The sequence below is a fragment of the Anarrhichthys ocellatus genome, unplaced genomic scaffold (assembly GCF_004355925.1).
Source record: "Anarrhichthys ocellatus isolate YVR2014 unplaced genomic scaffold, GSC_Weel_1.0 scaffold38, whole genome shotgun sequence".
In the NCBI taxonomy this organism is placed as follows: domain Eukaryota; kingdom Metazoa; phylum Chordata; class Actinopteri; order Perciformes; family Anarhichadidae; genus Anarrhichthys; species Anarrhichthys ocellatus.
This window is the reverse complement of record NW_022280068.1, coordinates 4,167,699-4,185,213: the sequence shown is the minus strand read 5'-3', so window position 1 is coordinate 4,185,213 and position 17,515 is coordinate 4,167,699. Positions and strand designations below refer to the sequence as shown.

General features: G+C 40.6%; 1 protein-coding gene across 4 annotated transcripts; it reads left to right on the top strand.

Moving 5' to 3' along the window:
- The first annotated feature begins 6,796 nt into the window (after nucleotides 1-6,796).
- scrn2 (secernin 2) lies at nucleotides 6,797-16,672 on the top strand. Of its 4 annotated transcripts, none has more exons than XM_031867126.1 (9): nucleotides 6,797-6,975; nucleotides 7,679-7,841; nucleotides 9,028-9,209; nucleotides 9,738-9,937; nucleotides 11,208-11,423; nucleotides 11,571-11,736; nucleotides 13,581-13,761; nucleotides 15,654-15,810; nucleotides 16,301-16,672. In XM_031867126.1, the coding sequence occupies exons 2-8, from the start codon at nucleotides 7,680-7,682 to the stop codon at nucleotides 15,804-15,806; spliced, it is 1,260 nt and encodes a 419-aa protein (XP_031722986.1). In that variant the 5' UTR covers nucleotides 6,797-6,975; nucleotide 7,679; the 3' UTR covers nucleotides 15,807-15,810; nucleotides 16,301-16,672. The 4 variants fall into 4 exon arrangements, 3 of the variants coding, with proteins under 3 accessions (XP_031722986.1, XP_031722985.1, XP_031722987.1); XR_004213443.1 differs by lacking the exons at nucleotides 6,797-6,975; nucleotides 16,301-16,672 and adding exons at nucleotides 6,987-7,128; nucleotides 14,232-14,336 and having other exon boundaries at nucleotides 15,654-15,738; XM_031867125.1 differs by lacking the exon at nucleotides 6,797-6,975 and adding an exon at nucleotides 6,990-7,128.
- Nucleotides 16,673-17,515: the final 843 nt, after the last annotated feature.

The following is a 17,515-nucleotide window of genomic DNA, read 5'->3' as shown; positions in this document are numbered from 1 at the left end:
TAAATTACAACTTCTGTTCTTACTGTTTCCAAGTCAACACGAGAGGTTGGTATCTGGTCTAAGAAATAAATGGTACACTCAGAAGTATTCTTTATTTTTAACTTTATTTTTGCAGCACTTTTCTTTCAAAACTGTAATTCATTTAATACCAAACACGAACAAATACAAACTCAAGTGAATTGGAACCTCATAGTAATGTCTTATATGACACTGTCGTAGTTACGGTAGTGTACCAAATCTAGATGAACCTTTACAAACTGTGACGCATTGGTGCAGTAACCTGGTCAGTAAAGCGACTGCAGCCTGTGAATCAGATATAGTTGAGACCAGGAAATCCTTTGATTGCGGACACTCCTGAGAGGCGGTTTGGCTCGAGCCAAAACACAGGCGCAATACGTAAATCTTGAGATCTTACTTTGCAGAAAACAGTGCACTGGTTCTACTTAATAAACGTCCTGAACCACTCAGAGAAACAGCATGTGTATCTCCTGTTAGTATGAACAGTAATATAACGATTGAACTGCTACAAAAGGCTTCTTGAATGTGCCAAATGTTGAATATGTCAGAGTTTAATTGACTGCAGTGGCTTTGAATGTGCATTACACATTTAATAGTTTTTAACATCATCTTCCTTTGAGGGCTTTTTTTATTTTGTCTCCTCACTGAGTTAATTCCTTTCCTGTCACGGCATGTTGGTGGAGCAGCTTCAAATCAACTGACAAACATAAACCACAGACAGGCCGGCGGGAAGTGACTTCCTACCCTCTCTGCTTCTCTTTCTCTGAAGCAATTACTGAGTTTGAACTGATTTACATGACATATAATGGAAACACTGGGCGATCAGCAAATATTGACAAAGTCTTGATTCAGCACGCGCCTTGGCAGATTTATACACACCTTCAAATCATAAAGAGTCATCACACTAATCAGGAAATGTTCTTTCCAGGAGCACATTTCTTGGCCAGCAACTTTAGGTACCAGATTAGAGTTTAGCAAATCAAAGAGCATTCTGATATAATTGCAAGGACAGACAGAAAACTTAAAACATGACAAATTTGTTGCTTACTTATTAAAAACGAAATAGGTATAATGTCTCGGTATCTCATATCTTTCAGTACAATGTACTTGTACAAATAGAGATCAGGTCTCCCAAAGGAAGACCACACACCACGTTTAAATGCTGTTTACAGACATCTTTAAATAGTCAAGCATATTTCCTCATGAATACAATGCAGCACAATCAGAAAGACACTGCCTAACATTTAATTACAGTGCAAATTCAAGTAGGGGCTTACAAATTATCCTAATGATTTAGATGTGTTTAGATAGCTTGTTTGACAGGTTTTTTTTATGTCTGTCACTGCTTGCATATTTTTTTGTACAAGAGTTGTTTGCTATGTACATGAAAATGTTTGTGGTTCTTTAAACACTCTTGCAAGAAGGCTTGTTCTGAAGTACTGGCATTTACTCTTGTCATCAATCCAGCAAAAGCCCTGCCATGCCAATGTGGTGAAATAACATCTATTTATATAACTGCAGCACCTTTGACCTTTACGTGTTAAGGCGGCTGTTGTTTTCAGATAAAACCCTTCCACCTACACTGGTTACTCACCAATAGAAAGCACACACAATGTACTAATCAATCAATGTCAATGTCAATGCTTGGCACTCAGTATAAAGACTTAAATGCTGGATACCGTTTTGTACCAAGAGTAAATGATACAGGACGTGTGCCTGCAGATCCAGCTACAATTTGGAACAAATTCAATTTTGAAAGCGTCATAAATGCTCGTGGAAATGTTTTTGAGCTTGCTCCTCAAGCCAACATACTCTTTTTGTTTTTCTAACTATTTTAATTTTGTATTTGTACTGCAGGACAACAGTGTTTAGCAACACCAGATACAAAATATTCTAATTCGGTATACCTTCATTACATTTTGTAACTTTTCCAGTGTGAATTTGTATGTGTGTACAATCAGGACACGGCATTAAGTGTCTTTCACACACGGCACGGTTTGCACGGCGTGCCCACTCTTTGCTCAACGCAGCGAAAAGCCATTGAAGAATAATGGGCTTCAGAGCGCAGTTGCCAATGTCATATTCTGTGTGAGGCCCTTTTTAGGAGCAAAATGGTGAAAAGCTTCACCCATCTGATTTTATATATTTTAACCACAGACCATTTTGCAACTACTTCCTACCCGCCTACTTGCGGCCTCCTTGCACGGACCACACCCATTTTCGAACATCCTTAATCTCAGCTACAAACCTGTAGTTCAGATTAAAATTAACATGTAGTTTCGTGGCTGCATCTTGCACGGTTTTGACGCTATCACGGTCAGAAAAATCTGTCCACCATAAACACCTGGCAAAGGCTAGTCAAAAGCTCTTCTGTGGTAGCTCCCGCAGGTTTAGTAAGTAAGTACGATTTTTTTGGTCTACTACTATTTACAAGGTCAGGAATGGACTTTTACATTCATCCATTTAAGAAATAGTCCAACATTCTGGGAATTATGCTAATTTGCTTTGCCGCTGAATGTTAGATGAGAACACCACTCTCATGTTTGTATGACAAAGAGAGGACTAGAAACTAGTGGAAATGTAATAAAATGTACCTATATGTCATATCTTCTTTGTTTAATTCATACAACAACAAAAATGAAGAGTAAAACCGACGACCACTGTGACCAGCCAAGATTCAATGTGTTAATTAGTGAGCTTTAGTGCTGCAGGTAGATTTTTATTACCGTTGGACAGAGACGTTCAGTTAACGAAGGTACATGAGAGTCGTATCAATCTTTCGGCAGGAAAGCACATAAGTGTCATTCCAAGAATGTAAAGCTATTAATTTCACTCAACACTTTTTATTGCTGGAATAAAAAAAAAAAATGCCCCAAGTCCTACACACCCTAAACATACAGTATCATTGTGTCTTGTACTTTTAATTACAGTAATTAGTCAGGACACCAGTCTGTATTCAGAAGCTCACAGTTTGTGTGTGATTGTATTTCTGTGTGTACAACTTGGGTCTTTCCTTAAAGGACAGGTGTTTTGTATACAAGATTTCCACCATATAAAGTTGGTTCTGATTCACTGGCCTTTGGCTGGTTTGACTTGTCTCTAGTCCCACGGGAACCACACCGCTGTCCCAGACAAATCCTCCTGCCAACACGCCAGCCTCCAGAGAGCTAGGCCGGCTAAAGCCTCACTTCCCTTCCAGAGGCAGAAAAAAATCCCAACAAAGTAAACAGTGAGCACCTAGTAGTCAACTTCCTTATCCTTGTTAATTATTCAAAATCCCGGGGGAGAGAACGGCCCACAGTTGTCTTCGGACTGAGTCACTTTTTTTCTCATACAGGCACTCACTCACTCACCACGACGGCCCCCCCTCTCCTCCTGCCTCCCCTTTCAACTTCAAACCCAGTCATTTCTGCAAGCTGCACTTTGATTGTACCAAACACCTGTATTTTTCAAGGAGAGACTTCCTTGCGAGCCCCCGCCTCCGATCTTTGATTGTTAAACAGCAGTGGCGCCGTCATTACTGTCTGTGCGACTGATGCCGCCCAGCTTCCCCTTCTGCCTTTTAACCGGAACTTTAATTGCTCAGAGAAAATTTGGATGCTTTATTTTATCTAATTTTCAAAAACCCTTTTGTGTGAAGGGTTGTAAAACTTTAAATGTGCCTTGCTGGATTTACCGGATGAACTGGATCACAGATTTCCTACCAACTTTAAACAGAGAACTCAAACCAGAATGTTCTTTTCGGAGCTTAAAGTTGGTAGTAGCCAGATGGACACAGACTCACTACATACCAGTAATCCTCCAGGAAGACAGACAGACAGACACTTACACACACCTTTGCAGCAGTAATACCATGCTTTATTAGACGGCCTCTCCTGCCATCCTGTCTCCCCCCTCAGATTAATATCCTCTGGGCTTCTCACCAGCTGTTTCCTTCCCATAACACCCCTCATCTTCCTCCAGCCGGCCCTCCACTTCACATGGCAGGGCTTACAAACTGGGCCACAATGCCTGCGTGGCTCTAGGAGAGGTCTTTGGGTTAGCACAGTGTGTGTGTGTGTGTGTGTGTGTGTGTGTGTGTGTGTGTGTGTGTGTGTGTCGATATGTGAGTTCATCAAGCGGGATAAAGGCAGGATCTCTTGTCCACGCAACTGAAAACAGCCACTTAAAGAAGGACAAACACAGACAGCCTTAATTTTATGCATTATCTGGATTTGTTGTCTAGAAGTTTTTTGCTAATGGTGCAGCCACTTCTCCACACTCGAACTGAAGTCAAAAATATGTTTTTACAGAACTAGCAAAGCCCAGGAATCTGTGTTTTATATCCATTTCCATCAGTTCATCACTCAACACCACTGTCTGTTGACAACATGATTTGATTTATTAATGTATTTACAAGCTTTTTTTCCTCCACTAGTCTGTTATAGTTTCACTGTGTCTGTGCTTGTTTCTGTGCTTGAGCGTGTGTGTGTGTGTGTGTACTGTATATGTGTGCGAGGTCTCTTTTTCTTTTGGGTGTGTCTGCCTTTGGCTCAGGTGGGTGTTTACTTCTCATGGTGTTTTTACTGTTTGTGTGCAAGGGCAGACAGGATGTGCAGTGCTTGTCAGCATGCTCTAGGAGATGAAAGGCCGGAGAGGGTGTGGAAGAAGCCGAGTGCCGTTCAGGTAACAGGTTGTCTTTACAGAAATCTCTCAAGTATTTAGTCCTGTTGCCTTCAGCATTCCTAGTGAGCCACGAGTGAGCACCACTCACCACCAAGCTGCTTCAAAAAATAACTCAACACCTCCTACAAATCTGGCCATAACTGAATTCCAGTAAGGTCCAGGTGCTCGATCTCAAAACACAAACATTAGTCAAACATTTGGGAACAGATTGGATGGCGCTCCTTGTTCCATATGCGCTCAGGTGTGCGTGTGAGCTGTTATTACTCTACTGCTATAAAACTGATTGCATCAACAAGAGACACGCCATGAGTCAGTTTTAAGAATGGGGCCTACTGACATGCATATTGATGAGCAATAGCTACTGACACGACAGCAGTCTGATTTGGACGTTGACATATAATGCTGTAAGTCACTGCAATGCAGTCGGGCAGGTTTAGGTTAGTAGAGTTATTACTTACAGCCACCACATCGTTGACTTTCTCTATTGTCTCATCAATTGTTAGCACAGGGGAAGTTATTACTTTGACTCCATGTTGTCTGTTTACTGTTTAATCAATGGAATTGTTGTGAACAACAGCCGTCGCTTTGAACTGTGACCCAAATGACCACAATACATATTATTTATTTGACCAGTACACAAGATTACAAAGTTAGCCAAATAATCGTGAATTTGCTTTCACTTCATAAGTCAGACATCTTGTGTTGGCTTATTTCAGTTTGGGAAGAAGTTTTGCCCTAACCAATCAGTACTGAGTGACACATCTATTCTATGGATGTCATTTTCACACCATCAGCAGCTAGCTTTAGCTAGCGGTTAGGAACAGTTAATGTAAAGATTATTTAGCAATTGTTGGCTACTTGGGGGCAGCTCAACAAGCTGTAAACACAAAATGAATATATAATCTCTTACAGTAAGAGATCAATACAGTTGATAAGACAAACTTGTTCGCAAACAGTTGCCTATTTACACATCCAGAAAAGCAACAAGAGCCTTGTGTTGTGTTTTTGTCCCCTGTCCAATAGTTACCCACCTGCTTTTTAGCTCTGTTTTGGTCTCCACCAACTCCTGAGGGAAATGGTAGTGCTTTAGTAGCTAAATACTCCACTATATTTACTGTACTATCTAGTTTATGGTGACCAGACGTCACGGTTTGTCCAGGATTGTCACAAATTAAAATAGTAATAATATACTTATTGTTTTCAGAGCTTACATAAATGTTTATCTTGTTCTGTCCCACTCATTTATAAGTAATGCACCACACTTCTGAATTCAACACTGATTTGATTACTCAATATGTCGTTGTCAAGGCTGTTGTTATGACGCTCTTTGGCTGATATGCCGAATTTCTCTAAGTCTGAAGAAAAGCATAAGCTTGAAACGTCACTTTTGGATAATCAATTGCACTTAAGGCAGCAACAGTGTGAGGACCTTTATTTCCATTTCCATTGCTCTCTTCTTTTGGTCCACCTGCCTGCAACAAATTTTGAGGTACTTTACTTGAGTATTTCTATTTTATGAACAATAGCAAACATGTTTTACTAATACTTTGTTGACCACTTAAAAGCTATTAATATGAACAACATTTTGGTTGCCAGGTTATGAAAAGTCCTATCTTTATAGACCACATGCTTTGTCTTTTTAGTTAGCTTTTTATTCAATCGGAATAAAGGATTATGATCTACTAATGCAACCGTGTGTAGGATTTAGGGAGATTTATCAGCAGAAATGGAACATAATATTCATAACTATGTTTTCATTGGTGTATAATCGCCTGAAACCATGTTTCTACAGTAGCCCAGAACAGACAAACCAAACACTGACTCTAGAGAGAGCCGTACACATTTTCAGCTCTGGTAGTGTTTCTTGTGAAAATGTGAATGCTAGGTTCAGCTCATCCTCTTGAGTCACACATACATGAACTAATGCTATGATTATATGAAACAATATTTTGCAATATTTATCTTCTTACTATTTCATTTGCATATAAAAATGAATGTGAAAACTTCTTGGTAATAACACTGGGTTATAAAAACTTGCGTCATGGAGGGCTCCCCATGAGCTGGAGTGGATAGTATTGGCTGGGGGTTTGCAGCCCTGACAAACTACATCACGAGTCAGGGAGCCGTTCACAGGTGTGGACTGGACTCCTGTGTGAGACGGTGAGCTGTGCTTGTGGCCAGACGAGACGAGACCTTTAAGTACATACCGTTGGATAGCTCGGTCACGTGACTCTGTATCTACAACCTGCCTTCTCACAGCCGGCCGCCCGCTCTCACCATTGAATAAAAAAGGTAAACAAATTCTATAGCAGCATTCGCAGACTAGAGCTAGTTCACAGACTCATAGCCCAGAACTCCACGGTTGTACTAAACCCCCATAAAAAAAGGCGGAATGACACGAAGCTACAGGCGCGTCGCTGCTCCGGAGAAAGACGGGGAATGGCGGTATGTGTGGGCATTTTGCTCATTCAGGCCTTATCTGTATTAAACACTGATCACAAACCGAGTTTTTAACTCCTCCTCCCAAATTAGCTTCATCCACGATCGGCGCACTTTTTGGCGACATTATTTCCGGATTGTATGCGATTCATTGTCGCAAATGCGCGACGAGAGCTACAATAGACCAACGTGGCGGTCGGATTTGTGAAGATTACAGTCAATAAAGTGCTGTGCACAAGGCTGCGACTAATCCCTGTGTGAAAGGGATGGGCAGTGCACCGGCGGAATCTGACTTTCTGCTAAAAGCTGGGTGGGGAATGGAGGGAGACTTTTCCTCTCGACTCCACACATGCACATTATGGTCAACAGGGTGTAGTCTCACTTGGGTTGAATGTCAAACGCGCTGTCAGACTCGTATGATTAGTTCGAAGTCCGATTGTGTCAACAGTTACTTGGCTGAATCGGTGCGTATTTTATATGTCACCACTTTAAACTCTCCCCCAAGAGCCACCCGGACGTCTAACGGGGGTATTTTTGTGTTGTTTCTTTATTGCAGGATGGCAGAGGTTCCCATGTCATGTGATTGTTTTGTTTCTTTGCCTCCTGGCTCTCGCGATGACCATGTTATTTTTGGGAAGAATGCAGACCGTCCCCGGGATGAGGTGCAAGAGGTGGCCCACTACCCTGCAGAATCTCACCCTCCAGGCTCCATGCTGGAGGTAAAGCAGTCCTGGACTCCTGCAGTCCCACATCACATCTGATGCTGGTACAACAGACTGACAACAGGCCTCATGAATCATTGAAAGAAATACACACGTTTGCAGATATACTGCATACGTCCACAGTCTGGTGTATTGCAGACAATTAATTAATAAAGATTCAAAGCATATATTTGCTCATATTACATTGCTATTCCCAATAACCCTGTCTGAACATGGTACAATATTATACAAGAGACTTGATGGAGAAACATTCATTCCTGTTCATGTTTACGGGAAAGGAACTAAAAGTTTTAACCCACTGATTAAATGCTTTCTCCTTTCCACCTCTCCCTGGTGTTGCACTGTTGGTGTAAGAAATACTGACTGATACACTGTCAGATCAGACATGGTACCGATGTTGGTGCAATGATATATAGGAACATGTTCTGTCCAGATGTGTTAATTGACTTCTAGTTTTTGTCCAACAGCTCTTTTGGCTTTTCTGTTGAGTAAAAAAAAAGGGGAAAATCCCAACACTTTCATCTTTGAATGCACTGGTACTAATAATTTCAGAGTTGATATAATGGTATCTAGTCCTGCAGTTTGGGTTTTAATTGTCCAGGTTTTGACATATCTGTCTCTGAGATTTCTGCCTCAGCCTAAATACAGTGGAGGTAAAGGTTATTATGTTCTATAAACTAAATTAAATTAAAATAGAAAATAAAAAAGACAAAAGACAAATAACATCGTTTTTGCTCTAGTCAATAAAAAAATATTCTAATCACGGGAATGGTTTAAATTTGCAAACCAGTTGTGATGTAAATTCATGCACAAATTCACCAATATCTGTTCTTAAAATGCAATCTGACTTCAAACTTCATAATACCAGGAACCTTTGTCTCCCTGTCTTTTCATTCTGAATGAGACTAATGGATGCCTTAATATATCGTAGAAAGGCCATATACCTGATGGTATTGCTGCATAGAGATGTGTGAAGCAGGAGCTGATAAGATTCATTTATGTACAGCAATAGAAAGTCATTTTGACCTTTGAGTTTCACTGATGTGAAAGTGTTTGTCCAATACATCTGTGTCCGCTTTGCATATAAGGTACATATTTCACTGAAATTGTTTGTGCAGAAAGGGACCTTCATTTAAACAACAGCATTCTTTTTTTCTCAGTCTCCATTTTTTTTTGTCTGCAGTGCACATACATCCAGATCCCTCAAGTGGAGCAGACCCGCGCCGTCGTCCTCAGCAAACCTGCCTGGATGTGGGGCGCTGAAATGGGAGCCAATGACCAGGGAGTCTGCATTGGGAATGAGGCTATCTGGACCCGAGAGCCCGTCGTCCCCGGAGAGGCTCTGCTGGGCATGGACTTTGTCAGGTGAGCACAGAAAACCTTTTTGATACTGTATTGCTTAAAAACAAATCATTTTGGATAAAAAAAAAGCTTACCCAATCTCAGCAATAAAAAAATAAATACAAAAATCTTCAGAGCTGGCTGGAAGCAACTATTGACCGCATCCTAATTAAATACAGTTTGGATTTTGGATTTTCAGTATAAGTATTAACTTAATCCTTTTAGGCTTTGATCGGAAGGGTGTGTAGATTGTCGTGAGCATGTTATGACAGGTATAGTAAATACTGTATAGCACAGTATCGCTTATCTATTCATCTCTGTATATAAAAATAGCAGTATCATTGCCTCTAAAATACATGGCAGAAGAGCGTGTAAGCATTGCCTTCAAGCTTAACTGGTCTACACTGTTAGTTAAAAAGACACAATAAATACATAGATCAAAGTAGATACATGCTTGAAAATGAAAGAATAACATTTATAACTACATAACTAATGCCCTGTAGAGACAGACTTTATTCTTTGAAGTAATCCTGCATGACTTGTGATCATCAGACTGGGGTTGGAGCGTGGTGACAGTGCCTGGTCGGCGCTGACAGTGATCACCAGCCTCCTGGAGCAGCATGGCCAGGGGGGGCAGTGCAAGGAGGACCATGTGCCCTTCAGCTACCACAACACCTTCCTCCTGGTGGACCGCAATGAGGCCTGGGTCCTGGAAACTGCTGGGAGGCTGTGGGTGGCACAGAAGGTCACAAGTAAGCATGGAGGGTTAAAAATCTAGGGTGCAGTGTGAAGGGTACATGTATAGCAGACGTGGGGTTATTCTTTTGCAAGTCACAAGTACGTTTCAAGTCTTTCCCCCAAAATCCCAAGTTAAGTCCTAAACTTTAAGTTTTGAGTCCTAAAGAAGTCATAATGTGCTCTACAACCAAATGTAATGCCATTTGCGTCTCCATCTGTAATTTTCGACCCACACGTTTTGGAATTATTTTTTACCAACTGCCACTCAGTAACATAATGTTAGTTCTTCATGGTTCTCTCCTGCAACTTGATTGGATGCTGTAGCATGCAAGATTTTACAGCACGTGACATCTTTTAGCTATTCACTGAGTGAAACCTCAGGAATAGCAACGGACATAAAACGCAATAGGTACCACTTGTGCAGTAGACAAAAGCAACAAGAAACAAGTTACAATATATAAATGTGAATTACAATATGCAGCTACAAAGCACTCAGAATACAGAGTACACAGTATACTGTACAACCAACAGCTGAAACACTGACTGAGACAGATCAATGAATGAAGAAAAAAAGTAATTTCTGTCTGTGTGCGTGCACTGCCTAGGAAGTAGTTGTTGCAATACTTTGCATGTGCAAACTCACCGATGCCTAAAGGCATGTATCGCAGCTTGAATATGGTTTTAATATTTATCAGTTTATTTTTGTATGCATGTTTCCGTTAATGCCAAGTTAAAAAACGGCAAATGTTATTAATTATACCCTTATACTTATAATTATACTTCAAAGGCTTGTTTTGCATTAGCAAAATGGGGTGACATTTGTAACCCATCGAAACAAGTCCAGAGTCACTGGAGCCTCAAATATGTATTATCCAGGGTTGAAAATAGTTAAAGTAAATGCACTATTTAGTCTTGTTTGAGTAACATTTGCAAAAACTACAGTGCCCATTTCCATTACGAAATTACTGATCAGGCTGTGGCAATAAACCAAAGACAAATTAAAGATTTTCTGGAGTCACAAATCACCAAAATCAGTCATGGCAATGCATCCAGTAGTTGAGATTTTTCAGTCCAGACCTCAGTTGTGGAACAACCAGCAGACCGCCTCTGTCATTCCTACAGCCGCACCACTAGCATGGCTGAAAGCATTTTCAGGACAAAGACTAAACCAGACAAAAATTATGCATGGGGTGCTCGGATGGTCACTCAGCAATTTCAAACACATTGCACTCATAAGTAGGAGACTTGCATCTTTACATGCTAACAGCCACTCTCTCTTCTCAGAGGGTGTGAAGAACATCTCCAACCAGCTGACCATCGGGACTGAGGTCACCGCAGAGCACCCAGAGCTGCGGGGCGTGGCCCAGGCTCAAGGCTGGTGGGACGGTGAGGGGGAGTTCAACTTTGCTCGGGTGTTCAGCCCCGAGAATCCGCCTGCCAGGATGGAGCTGGCAAAACAGCGCTATAAGGGAGGCACAGAGCTACTCCAGCAACATGACGGTGAGGGTGGTCAAGTCCTACATTTCCCAGAATGCTTGTGGACACCCCCCTTTCAACATTACTGTCCATGCAGCATTCAGTGATAGGTATAGACAGCAGTGATTAGTTACAGTTTCTGTGTCTCTCCTGCATTGTCTCTGGTCTCAGGCTCAGTGACGGCAGAAGTGATGATGTCCATTCTGAGGGACAAGCCCAGTGGTATCTGCATGGATTCTGGAGGTTTCTGCACCACAGGCAGCATGGTATCTGTCCTGCCCAGAGACACCAGCATGCCCTGCATCCACTTCTTCACTGCCACCCCAGACCCCTCCCGGTATGTCTAACTAGATTAGAAACATCTGTTAAGACTATAATAAACCATGTATATCACAACATATTCAGGAATGAAATTATAATTAGTCTATTCTGTCACACTTTATAGCCACCTACTGGAAACACAATACTGTAGTAATCCCTTCACATGAAAGCTTTTAAATGTGCTGTTCTAAATAACTTGTGTCTTATGCAACACTTTTATAATATAGGAAAACCTCTTTATCACAAACTGAAGCAAATTGAGCTCTTGTTGAAAGGTTTTAGCACTGATTCATATTGTATTTGCGTGTGCGCTGTTCTGCGTGCTGTTCTTTAGAAATTCTCAAAAATCAGGGAAACAAAAGGGTAAAATATATGAATAACGTATTATTTTATGTTTACATCTGGCCAAAAATAATGATAAACTCAACGCAACTGATTGACCTAACTACAATATCTTTTTCAAAGCTTTGTTCCAATGTTATGTATATCTTTTAAATGTTACAAAATGTGTTTCACGGTGCCTCAGTGGCTGTTTAGACACTGCTGTTTCACATCAGGCACTCCCAACAAAAGTAAACAAACATGTTCTAAATGTTGACATTTCTATTGTTACACCCACTGCATGTCATTATAAGGAATGACAAAAGTAGAATGTTTTTATTACGGAGGTTTATATTCGCTCACCTTAACCTTCTCGCAGTTGACTTTCCAGCTTTCACTAGCAGGGCAAGGACTGGCTTCAAATAGCACGCCAGTGCACATTGTAATCAAAACGTCTACTTAGTGAGTTAACACATTCCAAAGTTTACAGGCATGATTATTTTCACTGGAAACAATTAACAATCACGTCAAACCTGAAACACACCCTGACTGCCTGACTGGGATTTGACCTGAGTAAAGTTAGTTAAACAAAACAAACAAAAAGAAAACTATTTTGCCCCAATGGCAAAATCCATATCTTTTTGCCCACTATTGGCTCATTCAAAAGAACCCTCCCAAAAAACAACAAGCAAACAACAAATAAAGTCTCACAGCAAGAGCAGCTAATGGACCACTGATGCTCTGCAGAGAAACAAATATTAACAATCTTAAAAAACGCTTCATAATAATACATGACATACAGATTAGATGTTAAATATTACATGACTGAACTTAAGAAAACCTGAAACGTCGGTCTACTTTCCTACCAATCGCCTTCAACCCAGCAGGGAAGGCGGGTCTGAAATACATGAATACAATTAACACCAAACATTCAACAGGATTAAACACTGCACAAAGAAAACAGCCTTAAACCTACCAATTTGTTCCTGCACTCTTGTCTTCCCTCCACGCCAACATGACACCCACATCACTCCACCTGCCTGAACCATGCGCAAACTGCGTTCTTCCTGCAGGTAGCACTATATCTGCAAACCACTATTTAGAAAAAAAGTCCCTTTTTTTCACTTGGGGCCACCTGCCACATTGTTATATATTCTAAATTGTGGGTGTATTCCTGGTGTGTGGTGGGTTCTGTCTGGGGAAAAATGGAAGTAATATGTTTTAACTTTATGGCATCAGAAACAAAGCTGTTAGCATAAGCAGCAATAGGTACATAGAAAAGACAGTGAAAGGCTAAGAAAAAAAAACTAAAAGTGGCTTATATGCTGATTGATCAGTTGAAGCTTTAAATTAAGTTTAAATTTCCTGTCATTGAAATGTCATTTCAATTTTAAACACAGACATTGAGAAGGTGTTTCAATGCTTATATTCTTTCCCTCCCCATCTGTAGCTTTTCCTGCATTCTGTCTCCACTTTGGGTCGAACAGAGTTTCTGTATCTGTCTTTTTCACTTCCCTGTCCCTACTCTTACCTTGGTAGGTCTGTATTCAAGCCTTTTATCTTCTCGGACTTTTCTACCCCTGTGCTGAGGGTGGTCTCCCCACAGTTTGGCCCAGATGACCCTGTCAGGAAGCAGCCTCGCTTTCAGAGCCAGGTGGACCGAAGACATGACCTGTACAAGGCCCACCAGGTGGCGCTCAGCACCATGGAGACTAACCCGGTGGGCACTGATGGATGACCTAGGTCAATGATTGTGATGTGCAGATCCTGGCAAAGTTGGAAGCTCATTTTCATTTCAAAAATACATCCAAAGCAGAATCAATTATATTAAGAGTGGAAGTTGGTCAGTTGTTGGTGATAAATTACAGGCGAGTCGCACACTGACACACTGACACTCCCAGAGCAGAGCAAAACACAACAGGACCTCACAGTTAGTGCACACAAGACACAGAGTGTAGACTAAACATGAACACACTACAAGTACACATTCAAAACCAAAGAGCAGGGTTTCAATCACGACTACCTCACGACCTCACGGGAGGTATTCGTACTTCAAAACAAAGTGACAATTTCCATTGAAGCCATTCAGCTGACTATCATATGTTTTAACCAGCGATGCTACATACTTGCTTAAAGCAATGTTTTTTTGAGTATGTTGGGCATTCACACTGAAAAATGTAAAAATTACAGGTGCAGTGTTTAGGATTTGGTGGTATCCAACAGTGAGGTTGCAGATTGCCACCAACTGAAACTTCTCCCATGTGCCAAGTGTGTAGGAGATCTACAGTGGGCGACGTGAGTCAGTGTTTGGTTTGTTTCTACTGGGCAACTGTAGAAAAATGACGGGCGGCTTCGTATGTAGATAAAACGGCTCAATCAACAATTCTTATTTTCAGATGATTATACACTAAAGAAAACATACCATTTCTGCAAATAGATCCCTCTAAGTGCTACACACTGTTCCTTTAAGTACATATTGGCTTAAAAGTTAGTATAAAAGTTCATTATTAACCTTGCAAACAGTAGTCTGAAAAATCAATCCAAAAAAATAATAAAAATATGTTTCTCTCCAGTGTTTAGGAGAGAAGGTGAAGAAAAGTGTTTGCCAAGATAATTTTTCTGTTCCTTAAAAAAATGAATGTGTGAATAGATGGGGAAAAAAACTGCCGGTTAGATTTTTCTTTGTTTGTCAGGATAATTTTCTGTAAAGTGTTTGTTGTTTTAATACTAATTTCAACGACAAGAGGCCGAAGTGCACCTCTACTCCACATTATAAATAGGACTAAACACATTCATGTTTTCCCTAAGAGCAAATACATTTGTAGCGAATAGAAAGATATGACAGTAATGTTACATAACTTGCAAACACGTAATATTAGTGTGAGTATTACAACAACCAACACTTTTTTCACCTGTCAAATGTATTTATTTTCATCTGCTTACCCAGATGAAAGAAAAGTAACCTTTTTTTTACCTGTTCTTGAGTCATAGACAGGAGATAAGTCTATTTAGATCAGACTTATTTTTCTCACTTGCCTCTCAGGGCGTCTGTAATTTTGTAAAGTTAGTGAAGTTTGATTGGCTGTGGCATTTCAACGTTTGCTTGATGTATTTTGGTGCATGGATTTCATCATTTTATATTTTGTACAAAGTAGTTAAGTGGATAGATTTTGTTTTTGCAAACTTACTGCGGAACAGTATACTCAGGCAATTAGTCTATACATTTTGTACATCATCAGTATGGAGGGTGGAATTGAAACACGACTGTTGCCTGCTGTGTGGGTGAGCAACAAGAGTATGTAGACACCCAGATTAGCCTGTCGAGTAAATGGAGGTGTGTGATAGCTGGTGCTCAACTACTGTCATTTAGTCTGCATCTCCCACCACAGACGCCTGGTTGAATTTCACTCAGGACTTTCAAAAGGCTAAGAGTGAGATCTGGATTCTCGTAAATGTACGTGATATTAAATACAAGGACTTGTCCATATTTTAGGATTCAGATCAATGACTCCATTGCTTAAGCATGTTAAAACATACACTATGCAAATACTATTTGACCCAGTTCTTACGGTTATTTTGACATCTCTCTGTCTTTTCCTCTCTGTGTGTCAGGACGAGGGTTCAGCTGTCTTTGAGATTCTGAGGGAACTGGAGTCGCAGTGTCTGAGTGAGATTTCAGCCATACTGAGTGGAGAGATATCAGGAGAAGAACTGGGGGACTTGTTTTTTGATTCCGTGGACACAGAAATAAAGTTCTACCAATGAGGAGGTGGGAGGCTTCAGGAGCTGTATGTGATGTGCATGAATGTGTTCCTGTTGTGAAGGGAAAACTTTAGACTGCAACTTGGGAGCGGAGAAACTCAAACCCTGAAGAGACGATTACTGTAATATAGTGATAAATATCCATGACTATGATAGAATAGACTTTCAGTAGCAATATGGATTAAAGAATACATTGGGTCTGGACATAAACCAGTAAAAAATTGTATAAAAGTAGGAAGAGTTGAGCTAAAGTCAGTCATTTCCATGTGTTGTGTTAACTTATGTAGGGTCCTTGCATAACTTAAGAACACACTAGATAATATCTGAATCAAACACAATTAGATGATGATTTTTAAGATAATTTCTGCTGCTTTAACACCTTTGCCATTTTTGCGTGCAGAAATAGAAGTAGCCCTGTTTGGAAATGTGACTGTGTTCCCAGCAAAGCTCATTAAGTGCTTAACCTGTGTGCTGTGTTCAACTGTTGTGTTTTACAGCACCCTCAGGTGGACATCCCTAACGCTAGCAGAGTTCCAGGAGAAGGCCCCCGGTCTGTTGAAAACCCTGTGTTCCTCATCTGATTGGGCTCTGCCTCACTCACACAACACGCGTCCATGATTAACACAGACTAAATGTCGAAACTGCTCTGATTGGAGCAAATGTATCATCTGTATCAACCATGGAGCAAAGAGTGCACCTTTATTAGTGAGTATAATGATGTAGACTACACAAGCGCCTATGTAGAGCTGTGTGAAGTTGCACAAATGCAGCGTGGCATTTGTTTAACATTTTTTTTGTTGTTGCAAATGAATGGGTTGTCATTTGATGGCTACCTGTAGGGAAATATCTAATAAAGAATGTGGATAGTCTGTTCTGTGTCTGTTGTGAGCTTCCTGGCCACTGTATTTGTACGGCTGTTGGTATTGGTAATGCTGGAGTACGTCTCCTTTACATTTTCTCTGTCTCAGCCCTCTGTCCAGACTCAAACAGCGCTTTTGCAAGCAATACACAGCATTAATATTAAGAATTCAACTTCTGTCTCCATCCTATTTATTTTTATCATTACTCTGCCTTGCTTGAAAGAGAAGTGGATTATGCATTATTTGGGGGATTTATGTCACTACTACCTCCCTGACATTAATTGCAAAGTGATGTAAAGTGGGTTTTTATTTTTTATTTGTCCAGCTGCTTCATGTATTGTATTCAAGTGTCCCATTCAAGCCATGACAGTATAATAGTCCCCCTAAGTGCTATACATTGTTCCTTTATGGACCCGAACCTAAAACTGCTAAAAGGCATTTGGCCATTATTGATTTTATGATTTACGCTTGTGCTTTTCCTAATGTGACATGTCAAAGTGTCTTCTATAAATACAAACAGGCCGATAGACAGTTACGCATTACTTCACTAATAATGTGCAGCTCTGTTTAAATTGTAAAATGTAACACCTTCCTTGAACCATAAACGGTGAAAAACCCTGGAGCTATATGACAACAGCCATAGTGGCTAATTTGCTTTTCTTTATTTAACTTGCAGGGGGATTTTTGGGTGGATTTCCCCTGTAGCATTAGGTTGTTTTCAGCCTATCTGCTGTTTGACACTCCAGTCCAATAGGTGTCGCTAATGCGCCTATAAGCTAGTTTACCAGTCGCCAATGGATGAACCCAAGGAAGAAGAAGACGAAGCATTATGTTCGGTTGTTCACACTCCTT